This window comes from Dromiciops gliroides, chromosome 3 (genome assembly GCF_019393635.1).
Source record: "Dromiciops gliroides isolate mDroGli1 chromosome 3, mDroGli1.pri, whole genome shotgun sequence".
Classification (NCBI taxonomy): domain Eukaryota; kingdom Metazoa; phylum Chordata; class Mammalia; order Microbiotheria; family Microbiotheriidae; genus Dromiciops; species Dromiciops gliroides.
In genome coordinates, this window is record NC_057863.1 from 334,551,877 (window position 1) to 334,565,844 (window position 13,968).

The 13,968-nt window shown below is 44.1% G+C and overlaps 1 protein-coding gene across 6 annotated transcripts in view; it reads right to left on the reverse strand.

Moving 5' to 3' along the window:
• The window catches only part of SEMA5B (semaphorin 5B), a 198,173-nt gene that overhangs the window by 19,523 nt on the left and 164,682 nt on the right, over positions 1-13,968 (reverse strand). For 5 of the 6 annotated variants that reach the window (XM_043996519.1, XM_043996518.1, XM_043996514.1 and 2 more), the window contains 3 exons: positions 5,638-5,773; positions 4,305-4,512; positions 2,682-2,889 (listed from right to left, as the gene is read on the reverse strand). The exons of the other annotated variant lie outside the window; for it this stretch is intronic. In XM_043996519.1, the coding sequence (XP_043852454.1) occupies positions 2,682-2,889; positions 4,305-4,512; positions 5,638-5,773 (552 nt within the window). The remainder of the gene's footprint in view (positions 1-2,681; positions 2,890-4,304; positions 4,513-5,637; positions 5,774-13,968) is intronic. 6 annotated transcript variants of the gene reach the window in all.

Sequence of the window (13,968 nt, forward strand, 5' to 3'; positions counted from 1 at the left end):
TAGAAAGAAGTCTAGCTTCCTTATTATGGTAAATGATTTGCATAGATTAAACTTTTCTAAGAAATGGTGATTGCTTTTTAAACATTCTTATTTGCTGTAGTGTCCATGTTCTTATTTTTCAGAATGGACAGTTTATTTAAATAGGTTGTATTGGAGTTGCAATAATTTACACACCTTTTTTCTCTTGTCATCTCTTCTTCTAGCGGGGTATTTATTTTGATCCGGGATCTAACTAGTCAATGATTCAACGACCTCACAGAAATTTGATTCTGAGAAGGACTGAGCATATTGATTCATGCAAAATTTTTGGTATTAATTTGACTTTGAAATAAAAAGGTTCATCCTCTCTCTAATTTCTTTGCCTCATGGATTAAAAAAATGCATTGTCAGTTGATGCAATTGTCTTTTGGGGTATTTTAAAATTCAGTTTCTTCTAGTGCTTTAACAGTAATTTCATGTCTATTAAGAGACAGTCAGGGCAGCTTGGTGGAGCAGTGGATAGAGTGCCAGGCTCTTGGAGTCAGGAAGACCCAAGTTGAATCCAGTCTCAGACACTTACTAGCTGTGTGACCCTAGGCAAGTCACTTAACTCTCTTGGCCTCAGTTTCCTCATCTGTAAAATGAACGGGAAAATAAAATGGCAGATCACTTCAGTATCTTTGCCAAGAAAACCCCAAATGGGGTCACAAAGACTCGGACATGAGTGAAATGACATAACAACAAGAGACAGCAAGTTGCGTTTTTTTATGATTTTGGTTTTTTTGGTCCTCACCCCATCTATCAGGTTTCCTCTAGAAGGATATATTCATGACATATAGAGGCATGAAACTTTTAACAATTAGTAGGAAGCATTTGGTCTCTTCCATCTCTTGATCCTAAATCATATTTTCCAACCTATTTTTTTTTTTTGCCACTCTCTCTGGCGCCCATCTTTTAATTGACATCGCAGGGTAACAAAGTGTGGGTAGACTTAGCTTGGAAGAACTTATAAAGGTCTTCGCAGAGCTTATTTATTTCTTCACCCTCGTCAATGAGAATGAGAAGCAATTATGTTTACCTTTATTGGGAGCACTTATGGACCAAGATAATTGGACATTCTGTGATACTATGTCTTTTGTTGCCTTGACGGACAAGAGAAACCCAAGTCTGCCAATTCCCGTCCTCACCTCTTTGAAAAATGAGGGAGGTGCAGCCTCCCTCAACTCTGTGAAATAGGTACTGCTTCTGAGCTCCATTTTACAGATGAAGAAACTAAGGAGTGCCTGCAAGTTACCCTTCCATTTTGCTGAAACTTATTTATGTTTCTGGATTTCCTTATAAATACACATACATATTTCATTCATTATGTCATATATTGACATGATAATGTCATTATGGACAGGGTTCATTTCTCCCCAAAGAGCATCAGACTGGACAAAGATCACATACAAGTGTCAACAGTCAAACTAATACTTGGAGACGGCCAAAGAGCACGTGTGTTGATGTCACCCCCTACTTTCTGCCCCTCTGCCATTGTCCCTATAGAGGTGGAAGGTTACTTGTCCAGAACTGAGGGCAATTCTGTATTTTTGCATGTTTAATGGGTCACCAAATCTTCATCACCTGATGACCAAATTTCTTTCTTTCTTTTTTTTTTGGGTGGGGCAATGAGGGTTAAGTGACTTGCCCAGGTAGTAAGTCACACAGCTAGTAAGTGTCAAGTGTCTGAGGTCAGATTTGAACTCAGGTCCTCCTGAATCCAGGGCCGGTGCTTTATCCACTGAGCCATCTAGCTGCCCCCTGGTGACCAAATTTCTGATGACGATTCTCTTCATTCTTAACTAGGCTGGTCCTAGTTAAGTTAACTCATCACTGCTCCCTCCTCTAGGTAAGGAAGGAATAATAGCTACTCTCAGATAGCAACAAAGAGTCCAACAAAGCAAAGCATGTCTGTGAGATTACCCTTTCTCTAGGAGGAGTAGAGGGAAATAACAATAATAATTACAGCATTTATATAGTACCTACCATGTGCCAGCACAGTGCTAAATGCTTTATAAATATTACCTCATCTAATCCTCACAACAGCCCTATAAGGTAGGTGCTGTTATAGCCCTCATTTTTATAGTTGGGGAAACTAAGGCAAACAACAGTTAAGTGACCTGCCCAGGGTCACACAGTTAGTAAGCATCTGAGGCTGGATTTGAACTCCTGACTTAGGTGCCTGTGCACTAACTACTGTACCACCTAGCTGCCTCACTTTAAGGTTTACAAAGTGCTTTACATACATCTCATTTGATCTTCTCATAAACCCTGTGAGGTGGGTACTGCTATTGAGCCTCATTTTAAAGATAAGGAAACTGAGGCAGACAGAGGTTAAGTGACTTGCCCAGGGTCACACAGCTAGTAGGTGTCTAAGGCAGGATTTGAATTCCAGTTTTCCTGCCTCCAAATGCAGCATTTTGTCCGTTCCATCACCTAGCTACCTTCTTTCTGGATTTCAAAGGCTCCTACTCCCCTTTTACAGAGATGAGGTGAATGAATAAAAGTAAACAGAATGATTCAAGATAACCAAAAGCCTCAGTGATAACAGCTAATAACACTGGGAAAAAAAACCCTAGAAAATAATGTCTGATCCAGATCAGTGGAGGCGGAGTCCCTGCCCCACCCCACCCCCCCTCCTGGCCTTAGGTGCCCCGGCTTACCCCTGGGTGCGGTAGGCCGCGCACCTCTCCAGCGGGATCCTCAACACCCCGTCGTTCAGCCCCACAAAGAGCACCCTGGCACTGTGAAGGATGCGCAGGCTACGCAGAGGCTCTCGACGCCCCGGAGGTAGCACCTGCAGCTCCTCCAGGTAGCAGCCGCGGAGGCTGCGGCTCGCTGTGGACAGAGCCTTGAGCACTGTGCCTGATTCTGAGAGAGAGGCAGAGACAACGGTCAGATTCCTCTAATGACCTAGAACTTCTAGAACTAGAATCCAAGGGAAGGGACGCTGCCTAACAGCCTCCTCTCTGCTCTGGGACCAAGTGGCGCGCCCACCCCAGTGTGGAGGTAGAGAGAGGGAGAGAGGCTGCCCTCAGGATAGGGACAGAGTGATGGAGATCTCACGTGCTCGCCCGCATGCACGCTGTGTCTGCCTGTCTCTAATATAGCCACTGGATCCCTTGGCTTTTCCCCAGGCACTTTGCCTTCTCAGGTGGAGACTAGGACTCAGAACTACACTGGGTTTTCGGTTTTTTTTTTTTAAACGGGTCTATTAAGGACTTTCCCCCTTCATTGTTTCCCAAATGCAAACATCACTGTTTGTAAGGGTACCAGAAGCCAGAGCTGCATGCAGGTCCAGTGCCTCCACCAGCCCCAAGACCCATTCTTTGCAAACTCCTATGGTCCTGGTCCCCTCAACCAAAGACCTCCCAAATCATTGGGGTGCACGTTGACTACAGCCTCTCATAATCAGTCGCTGTTCCTCATGGATATACACTGACTCTCAGCCACAAAACACATTTACTCATTCTCCCTACTCTTTCTCCCTCCCTACTTTCTAACTCCTCTCCCTTCCCTTTCTTTCTCACTTTCTCCTTTTCTCCCTGTCCCTTCTTCCTACTCTGTCTCTCTCTCCTTACTCTCTTCCTCTCTCTTCTCATTCTTTCCTCTCCTTCTCTCTTTTTCTCTCCCTTTCTTCTCTTTCTCTCCCTCACCCCTCTTCCTCTCCTTCCCTTCCTGTCTCTCTTCCTCCCTCCACTTCTCTCCTTATTCCTTTCTCCTCTCTATCTTTCCCCCTCGCTTTGCTCTCCTTCCCTCCCTCTTCTTTCCTCCTTTCCCTCCCCCTTCCCTTCCCCTTTTCTCCTCTCCCTCCTTCTCGCTTTCCCTACTCTCTCACTCTCTTCTCTCTCCTCTCTTCCTCCCCATCTCTCTTCTCTCTCCTCCAGCCGCTCTTTCTCTTCCTTCTTCTTCTTCTTCTTCTTCTTCTTCTTCTTCTTCTTCTTCTTCTTCTTCTTCTTCTTCTTCTTCTTCTTCTTCTTCTTCTTCTTCTTCTTCTTCTTCTTCTTCTCTCCTCTCTCCCTCCCCCCCCCCTCCCCACTCCCATTTGTCCCTTTCACTCAATCATTGCTCCTATTTAATTGCACACATCAACACCCCCATGTGGGACTCACTACCATTGAGACATGACTCTGGGTCACCATCATCCAAGGAACATAACAACACTCTTTAAATACTCCAAGAGCGTGGTTCATCATGTCAGACAGTTGCACAAATGTTATGGCTTCTCTGCAAAGCTGTCTGCTTTCCCTGGAGATACTCAGCCTTAGCACAGAGGAGGGTCTCACCGGTGCCAATGTAAAGCACATGGTAGAGGGTGTCCTTGCCCTGCACGAGATCCACCACCAAATGAGAGAAACGGACACTGTCCTGTGTGATACAGGGGTCCGGGGTCACAGGCTGAACCACCTCACTCATCAGGAACAGACGCTGGGCATCCTGCAGGCTCCTCTCTGTCAGGTTCTCATTGGGGCCAACATCTTTTGAGGTTCCACACTGAGAATCAGAATTGGGGAGTCACGCTCTCATAAGTCTCATTCGGGACCCTCACAGTTATCCACACCCAGCCGCCCTCCCTGCCCTCAGCTCCATGAATCTCTAATATGGTCCTTCACAAGACCCAAACAATTGAGCCCATCAGGATGTGTAACAGGATCAATTCTACATAGCTTCAGTCCTGGCCCGTCTCACCATAAATCCCCTTCGGCTCGGTGATGTCTACCTCTTGTCCCCCAGGTCCTTCCTGGCAATGATATCATCCTGTTGATATCATGGCCAATGATATCAGCCTTCCCTCACCTAAATCCAATTTGCTGCAAGTCATGACATCACCCTGATGACATGGTCCTCTTCAAGAACGAAGGACAAACAACAACAATCATCCCATTGGTAGAAAAGGAAAAATTAGCCAAGGAGGATGAGGAAAGAGTGCCTAAAAACTAGATTAGGAATTGGGGGTTTATATAAGAGGGAGGAGGCAATAGGAAGAGGGGAGAGATGCCGAGGGGCCTGGAAAATAGAAAGACTGGCTCATTTGTCCTAGGATAATGGAGAGTGGGCTGCCAAAGATTCTGTTGTCAGACCCATTCCTCTATTTTCTACAGACACTGAAATAGCCCAGCCCCCCATCCCTACCTCTGAGCAGGGGCTGGAAATTTGGATGGGAGTCAGAAAATCTTAGTCCTAATCTTGACTCTGCTACTAACAAGTTGTGAAACCTTGGACAAATAATTTCACCTCTCTGGGCCTCAGTTTCCCCATCTGTAAAATGAGGGGGTTGGATTAAATAAGCTCTAAGATGCCTACAGAACAGACATTTTATAGGTCTATGACTCTTAAAGCCCCCTAGCCAAACCAATGAAGTTATTCTTCACTTTCTTCTCCACCAATTCTATTCCTTTCTTCACCCAGATCAGGGAGAGGACATCAAAAATGGGCACTGATGTTCCTTAGGAACCCTGTTCTGGCTACCTTAGGATACACACTTTTGCTCCAGTAAATCTAAAATGACCCCTTCCCCATGACTCCCAATGACCAGAGAGAAAGAGTTTAAGGACTGAGTTTGAGGTGGTGGTAATGGGAGATGAGGGGTGGGAGTGGGAAGTAGAAGGGCAACCGTACCTGAAAATTGGGTATAGGGTTGGCAATGGGGAGCCAGGCGGCCCTTGGATTCTCCTGGTAGCGGAAGGGGCCATTGAAGGCCTGGGAGATGGCACTGAGGTTGAAGGCGCAGACAGCAGAGGCAGCGATGCTATTTCTGGAAGGGAGAGGAGGTGGGTGGAATTCACTGCAGGCATGTTTCCCTTTCCCCTTCACTTCCATGTTGGGATTAAGAAGTTAACTTCGAATTTTAGTAAGCATGTAGTCATTCCTAGTCCTCTCCTGACTACCCTACAGTTTCACCTTGGCAAGGTAAGGGTAGGTAGTGGGGCTGAGTCTTCGAAGGTCAGCCAGGGGAGCCCAAGTTCTGACAAACTGAATCTGGTCCAGTGACGTACCATGTGTCTGTTGTTTGAGATCTTTGAGGAGAGGGGGCTGTCTTTTGTCTTTCTGTGTATCCCCAGCACTTAGCACAGTGCCTGATACATAGTCAGTGCTTGATAGATACTTATTGATTGACAGACACATACATACATATATGTGTTTATACACGTCTATGTATATTTATCTATACATGCATATATGTGCTTGTTTATGTGCATTTCTCTCCCAATAGGATATAGACTCCTTGAGAACAAGGTTATGTTTCATTATTTTTCTTTGAATCCCGAGGGCCTACACAGTATTTGGCACATAGTAGGGACTTAATAAATGTTGATTGGCTGGTCGAAAACCCAGGAATACCCACAGTCATATCTCGGAAGTTCCTAGTCTAATGGGTAAAACAGCACATGCAAGATATACCATAGATTTAGAGTTGCAAGGGACCTCAGAGACCACCTACTCCAATCTCCTCATTCTACAGATGAGGAAATGGAGGCTTGTCACCAGCAGGTTGGCCACAGGGGTGGGGGTTGGTGGGGGTGGGGTTAAGCCACAGTGGATCATGAAAGCTGTCTACACAGAATGTGGGGGTGATGCTCTTCCTTGGTGGCATGGGCACCCATGCCAATGAAAATCATGACTCTTTCCAATTGTGAAGGACATGGCCAGCCCAGCACCCAATGAGCTAGGTATTGCCCCACCTAAGCTGCCCCCGAGGAAAAGACACAGGCCTATCTGGGAAGCTCCCAATCTAATGGGGAAGCCAAGATATATCATCGAATTAGAGCTGGAGGGACCTCAGAGAACACCTAACCCAATCTCCTCATTCTACAAATGAGGAAACTGAGACCATGGACCAAAAAGCATATAGTGAGCCCCTATGCCAGGAGGGAGCCAGAAGTCAGATGAAATAGTCCCTGACCCTCAGGGAGATTACGCTATCTATATACAATTACATGAAACAAGATGACAATATAATTAAATAATTTTATGGTACACACTTCCTTGGGAGATGTTGAAAAGCATTCACTAGTGCCCTCTCTTAATTCTAGAAACTACACTGGAGTAATTTGCCATTCCCTTCTCCAGCTTATTTGACAAACGAGGACAGTAAGACAAACAGGGTTAAGTGACTTGACCAGGGTCACATAGCTAGGAAGTGTCTGAATCCAGATTTGAACTCAGGTCTTCCTGACTCCAGGGCCTGGCACTTTATCCACTATGCCACCTAGCTGCATATATCTATGTCTATGTCTATGTCTATGTCTATGTCTGTGTCTGTGTCTGTGTCTGTGTCTGTGTCTGTGTCTGTGTCTGTGTCTGTGTCTGTGTCTGTGTCTGTGTCTGTGTCTGTGTCTATATCTATGTCTATGTCTATTTCTATGTCTATGTCTGTGTCTGTGTCTGTGTCTGTGTCTATGTCTATGTGTCTGTGTCTGTGTCTGTGTCTATATCTGTGTCTGTGTCTGTGTTTATGTCTATATATCTATGTTTATGTCTATATAAATATATATGTATATAGCCACTGTGCTACCTAGCCACCAAATATAAATATATTTATACATTTTTACATTTGTATATTTGTAAATTGTACAAAGGACTTTCTACACATTACCTCCTTTGATCCTCACAACAACCCTTGGGAGGTAGATGCTATTATTATCCCCATTTTACAGGTGAAAAAAACTGAGGCCAAGAGAGGCTGAGTAGGAGCAGCTAGGTGGCGCAGTGGATAGAGCACCGGCCCAGGATTCAGGAGTACCTGAGTTCAAATCCGGCCTCAGACACTTAACACTTACTAGCTGTGTGACCCTGGGCAAGTCACTTAACCCCAATTGCCTTACTAAAAAAAAAAAAAAAGAGAGAGGCTGAGTAGACTTGCCCAAATCCCACAGCTAGCAAATATTTGAGGCATGATTCAAATCTGGTCTTCCCCACTCCAACGTCCCTGGTCTATCTTCTCCTACATCACTCAGCTGCCTCTGAAGAGAAGCACCCCATAGGTCACTTTCCTAGTATCAGCCTTTGACAGCTTGAAGGCATCAGAGATCATCTACTCCACCCCCACTCCCACCCCCATTTAGCTGATGAGACCCAGAGGTGAAGTAAGGTGTCACACAGGAGTTACCGAAGGAGGAAGGACCAGAACCCAGAGTTCCCGTCTCTTGGACTACTATGGCAGATACTACAGACTATCAGCAAAAGGAAGACAACTGGTATTCGGTGCACCAGGCTGCCAGAGGAGGAACTTCACTTTAAGTCTTTTTAAAAATTTTTAATACTTATTATTTGTTTATTTTTAACATTTAAAAAAAATTAGTTCCCCATTGTCTCCCTCCTACTTTGGTTGAAGGCTGGATGCTGAAAGATGGATTCTCACGAGTGGGAAATTGGATTAAATGGTCTCTCAATTCCCTTCCAACTCTAGAATCCAGCGCTGCTAGGCTTCCATGGTAAGCAAATCACATACTCGTCTATGATTAGAATTAGGTATTTTTATATCTCTTCACAGACAAAATTATTACAGTTTTCTCTTATTTTGTATCTATAATCAAAGTCAATGTCAAGTGTTTTCCTTCACACTACACAGGGTTTCATTTTCCCCCTATATGCACATGTGTGTGGTAACTCACATGTTAAAAGGCAAAAATCTTTGATCTGGCTCTTTCACCCCCAGTACCCCTTCTATCCCCACCCTCAGCATAGCCTGGGGCCAAGGCTCAGATCAGGCAGTCCAGGTTTAATCCTAGCTTGGCTATTTGCTAGCCATGGGGCCAGAGGCCTCTCACTTCAGTTCTCTGTGCCTCAGTTTCTTCATCTGTAAGATTACAAGGTTGAATTACTAAGGTCTCATACAGGTTCTAAAATCCTGGGAATCTTGGTTCCCCTTAATAGCCTGCCATTATCCAGATCTTTTATTGGGTAGGTTGTTTTGTTTTCCTAATATTTCCTTGCATCCCGGTTTAAATCCAACTTGATCCTAGTGAATAATGTGTTTCACACAGTATAAGAGATAGGGACTGAACCTGGGGTTTCACTGGTATAGGAAGTTCCCAGGTGAGGAAACTATCTCCACCAATAAGGGTTGGCATGTTCTCTGGAACTCATGATCCTTGAGAGTTACCTGGAACAGAGGTGTCAAACAGGCCTAATTGGAGATGCGTGGGAACCAGATTAAAATGTAATTGGAAAATATTAACAAAAGAAATAAAAACAGAGTTTGTTTTTGTTGTTCAGCCATTTGGGGTTTTCTTGGCAGAGATACTATACTATACTATACTATACTATACTATACTATACTATACTATACTATACTATACTATACTATACTATACTATACTATACTATACTATATTTCCTTCTCCAGCTCATTTTACAGATGAGGAAACTGAGGGACCCAAGGTTAAGTGACTTGCCGAGGGTCAAAAAACTATTAAGTGTCTGAGGCCAGATCTGAGTTCAGGAAGATGAATCTTTGTGACTCCAGACCCAGCGTTCTATCCACTGCACCACCCAATTGCCCCCAAAATAGAATAGAATAGAGATAATGTTAAGTTAGGGTTTTCTAAGTAACCCGCAGGGATCCTTGAGTATGGCTTAGTGGCTCCTGTTTCAATTCGACACTACTGACCTAGAACATTTAAAAGGTTAAGTGACTTGTGCAGCCAGTGCAGATCAAAGGCAGGACCTGAATTCAGGTCTTTCTGACTTAGAAACCAGCTCTCTACCACAATGCTGTAGTCCATTTGCTAGGGTTTTATTTAAAGTTTTTACATAAAAAAATTCATTAACAAAACTGGTTTAGGTCTTGAGACCATATTGTTCTCATAAAAGGTAAGATGCTCTCCTTCTCAATTACGAGAGAATCATTTGTATAGCATAAGTTTTAATTATCTTTAAATGTTTGATAGAATTCATCTGGAAGTCTGTCTGCACCAGGGTATTTTCTCTCTTCCCCTTTTGGTACTTCCTTTACAGTCTGCTCAATTTAATTTTTCTGAGACTGGGTTGTTTAGAATCTCTAGCTCATGTTCTGTTAATTTAAGTATTTTATATTCTTGTGGGTAATCACCCAATTCTTTTGAATTTGCAGCTTTGCTAGCATATAATTGCATATAGGATTTTCTGATAACCCAGTGTATTTTCTTCTGTGATAAATTTACCTTATTCATTTTTTATTTTGATAATTTGATCCCCTCCCCTCTCTTTTTTTGGATCAGATTAGCAAAATTTAATCACTGTGAGTGTCTTGAGTCTAGACCACCACCAGCTGCCTCCCAGCCCAAGGCTACAGATTTCTCTGAATTCTCTTCCTAAGAACAAGGTAAGGGGAAGGCCCACACCTGAACTGATGGCAAGGAGTGGAGAGAGGAAGATAGAATAAGGAGCAGGTGCAGTGAGATCAGTACCTGGGAATCTGGAGGCAGATGGAGGAGAGGGAGCTGGATTATTGCTTGGATTAGACAGCTAGATGGCACAGTGGATGGAACACCTGGCCTAGAGTCAGGAAGACCTGAGTTCAAATCTAGCCTCAGGAACTTACTAGCTGTGTGACCTTGGGCAAGTCTCTTAACCCTGTTTGCCTCATTTTCCTCTTCTGTAAAATGAGCTGGAGAAAGAAATGGAAAACCACTCTAGTATCTTTGCCAAGAAAATGCCAAATGAGGTCACCAAGAGTCAGATATGACTGAATAACAACAGACAGACTTGGGTCTCAGAACTATGGCTAGCGGAAAGCAGTAGAATCCTCCTCCTCCCCCATAGCAACTCCTCCAGAATAATAATTCATATTCATATAGGGCTCTAGTATTGACAGCTAAGAGGTGTGATAATTATTACCCCCAGATGAGAAAACGGGTTTGGATAAATTACCGTTTGGCTCATTGTCATAGAATTATTAAGTGACTGAGGCAGCACTGGAACTCAGGTCTCTCGATTCCATGTCCAAGACTTGTTGCGCTTTGCCTCATAATAGGAAGGGCTTAATAAGTGCTCACTGATTGATAAGCAAACAGAAGCTGTTCCCCAGCTGCAGCGCACACAGCCTTCTGCTCAAGATCATCCTGACAAGTATCTGATGTGAGAGGTAATAAAACCTTCCTTTCAGAAAAAAAAAACCAAACTTCCTTTAAAAAAAAAAAACCAAAAACAAACCACTTCCTTTCAGCAAATACCATTACAAAGAAAATGCCAGGAACTGCTGGTAGAGAGTGTCCTGGACCCCTCACCCAGGTCAGTTTTTTAACTCCTGCAGGCCCACAGGCTGGATGCACATAGGGACTAGCTCCTGCCTGACTAGAGAGGTAAGGATGCAATGCCTTTACATTGGAGGCAAAAATCTCCACCTGCCCCAGTCTTCTATGCTCCTCCATATGTTCTTGTCTGGGCTCCGCCTCCCACACTGTCTACCATCTGTTTCTGGCTGCTGTCTGACCCTGTCTGACTTCTGGATATCGGACTGGTTTCTGACTTGTGGCTTTCCCAAGCTGTGCTATGGACAGCTAGGTGGCACAGTGGATAGAGCACTGGGCCTGGAGTCAGAAAGACTCATCTCCCTGAGTTCAAATCCAGCCTCAGACACTTACTAGCTGTGTGACCCTGGGCAAGTCACTTAACCCTGTTTACCTCAATTTCCCCATCTGTAAAATGAGCTGGAGGAGGAAATGGCAAACCACTCCTATTCCTTCTCCAGGATCTTTGCCAAGAAAACCCCAAGTGGGGTCATGAAGAGTCAGACACAACTGAAAAATGACTACAGCAAATGACAAACTGTGCTGTTGGCTCTGAAATCAATCCCTGCCGCTTACTACCTAGGTGACCTTGGGCAAATCCTTGGGCCTTCTATTTTCTTCATGTGTAAAATGAAAGGATTGAGAGAATCCAGATGATAAATGATGAAACATCCTGCCTATCTCCTGAAGGAAAGGAGATGGAATCAGAGGTATAAAGGGAACCATATTTTTTTAAAACATGACCAGTGTGGAAATGTGTTTTGTTATACTATGTACATTTTATTATTTTTTTATGAGACAATTGGGGTTAAGTGACTTGCCCAGGGCCACACAGCTAGTAAGTGTTTGATGTCAGATTTGAACTCAGGTCCTTCTGACTCCAGGACCTCTATCCACTGAGCCACCTAGCTGCCTCCTATATTTGTTAAAAAATGATTTCGTCTTCTCCTTTTTTTTTCCAACAGCAGGACAGTGGAATTGGTGGGAGGAAGGAAAAAAACAACATATTTTTGTTAGTTGAAAAAAAATTATTTTAAAAAATGAAGAGGGTAGTCTAGGTGGTCTAGGCAGTCCCTTCTAGCCCTAGACCTGACTATGATTCGCATCCTGGATCTGGCTTTTTCAGACCTGTTCATAGCTTCTGTGCCGCCTACCCATGGCCAACCCTTACAAAAAAAAGCCCATGTAAAGAAGCTCTTCCAGTGTCCACCCCAGTGCTTTGTTGCTCTGGTTTCTAAAATTCCTAAACAGCGACAGATCTGATATAACTCATGCTTTCTTTGGTCCACAATTACATACACGCCCCAGGGAGGCAGTGAGGTACACTGGGAAGAATATTACATTTGGAGTCAGGAGAGGGATCAAGTCCTGGATGTGTCCAGACTGAAATAGCACTGGACCTGGGTTCAAGGGGAAGAAAATTGGGACAATAGAAAGGGCAGTGAATTTGGAGTCCTGGGACCTGAGTTTGAATCCTGGCCCCACCACACACTTCCTGTGAGAGGCTGGCCTCCCTGGGTGACTCCCTTAAACTGCTCTGGACCTCAGTTTTCTCACCTCTAAAATGAAAGGTCAAACCAAATGGCCTCTGAGGTTCCTTCCATATTTATATCTATGCTACTAAATAGCTAGCATTAATAGTGCATTCTAAGGTTTGCAAAATGGTTTATGAACATATGATCCTCAATAAAAATCCCAGGAGGTAGATTCTACTATTATCTTCATTTTATACATGGGGAAACTGAGGCAGGTGGTGGGGAAGTGACTTGTCCAGGGTCACAGAGCTGGTTAAGTGTCTGAGGTAGGCCTCAAATTCAGATCTTCAGGACTCCAGGCCCAGAACTCTATCCACTAAATCCCAATATAGATACTTATTATCTGTGTAGCCAAGGGTAAATCATTTAACCTCCCTGAGAGTCTAATTCATCATCTGCAAAATGGGGAACTCCTTTTTAAAAACAAAATTGTTTTTTACATTCTTTTTTTGAAATTTTGAGTGGGATAATAATGTTCATAATTCCCTGTCTCCCGTGGTTGTTGTGAGAAAAGTACTCAAAAAGAGCCCCCTATGAAGGGCTCAATAACGGGGAACGTTATTCTTTATAATAAAATTACCTGAACAGGCTATGGCTACTGAAGAAGAGGTAGCTTCATCCTCTCAGAATAGATTATTCCTCCCCACTGTTCCACCACTTAAATTCTGACAGCATCCGGTGACCCATGCTTCTTTTTCCACTCCATTGGACAACATGGTGCATTTGCTCCTGTGAATTTCCCCTCCTAGGGGAGCTTGGGCAGTTCACTGAAGGACAACCTTGTGACTCTGTGTGCTATGTGTGCCCCCAGGCATGTGGAGAAAGGCGACACCCTCAGCATGTCCCTTAATTCCCATTGCCTGCACTCCCAGAGGGTGCTGAGCAGACTTCTCAGGTGAGACTTTTCTTTCCTTAGCTGAGCTGAGATTTCACCTGTTCCTGAGCCACAGAAACCCTCTTCTCTTGTGTATTTTATCATCTAAATCAGTATTATCAAACTCAAATAGAAAGGAGGGGACACATGGGGGCAGCTGGGTGGCGCTGTGGATGGGGCACCGGCCCTGGATTCAGGAGGACCTGGGTTCAGGTCCGGCCTCAGACACTTGACACTAGCTGTGTGACCCTGGGCAAGTCACTTGGCCCTAATTGCCCCGCAAAAACAAAAACAAACAAAAAACCCCACACAAAACAAAATAAAACAA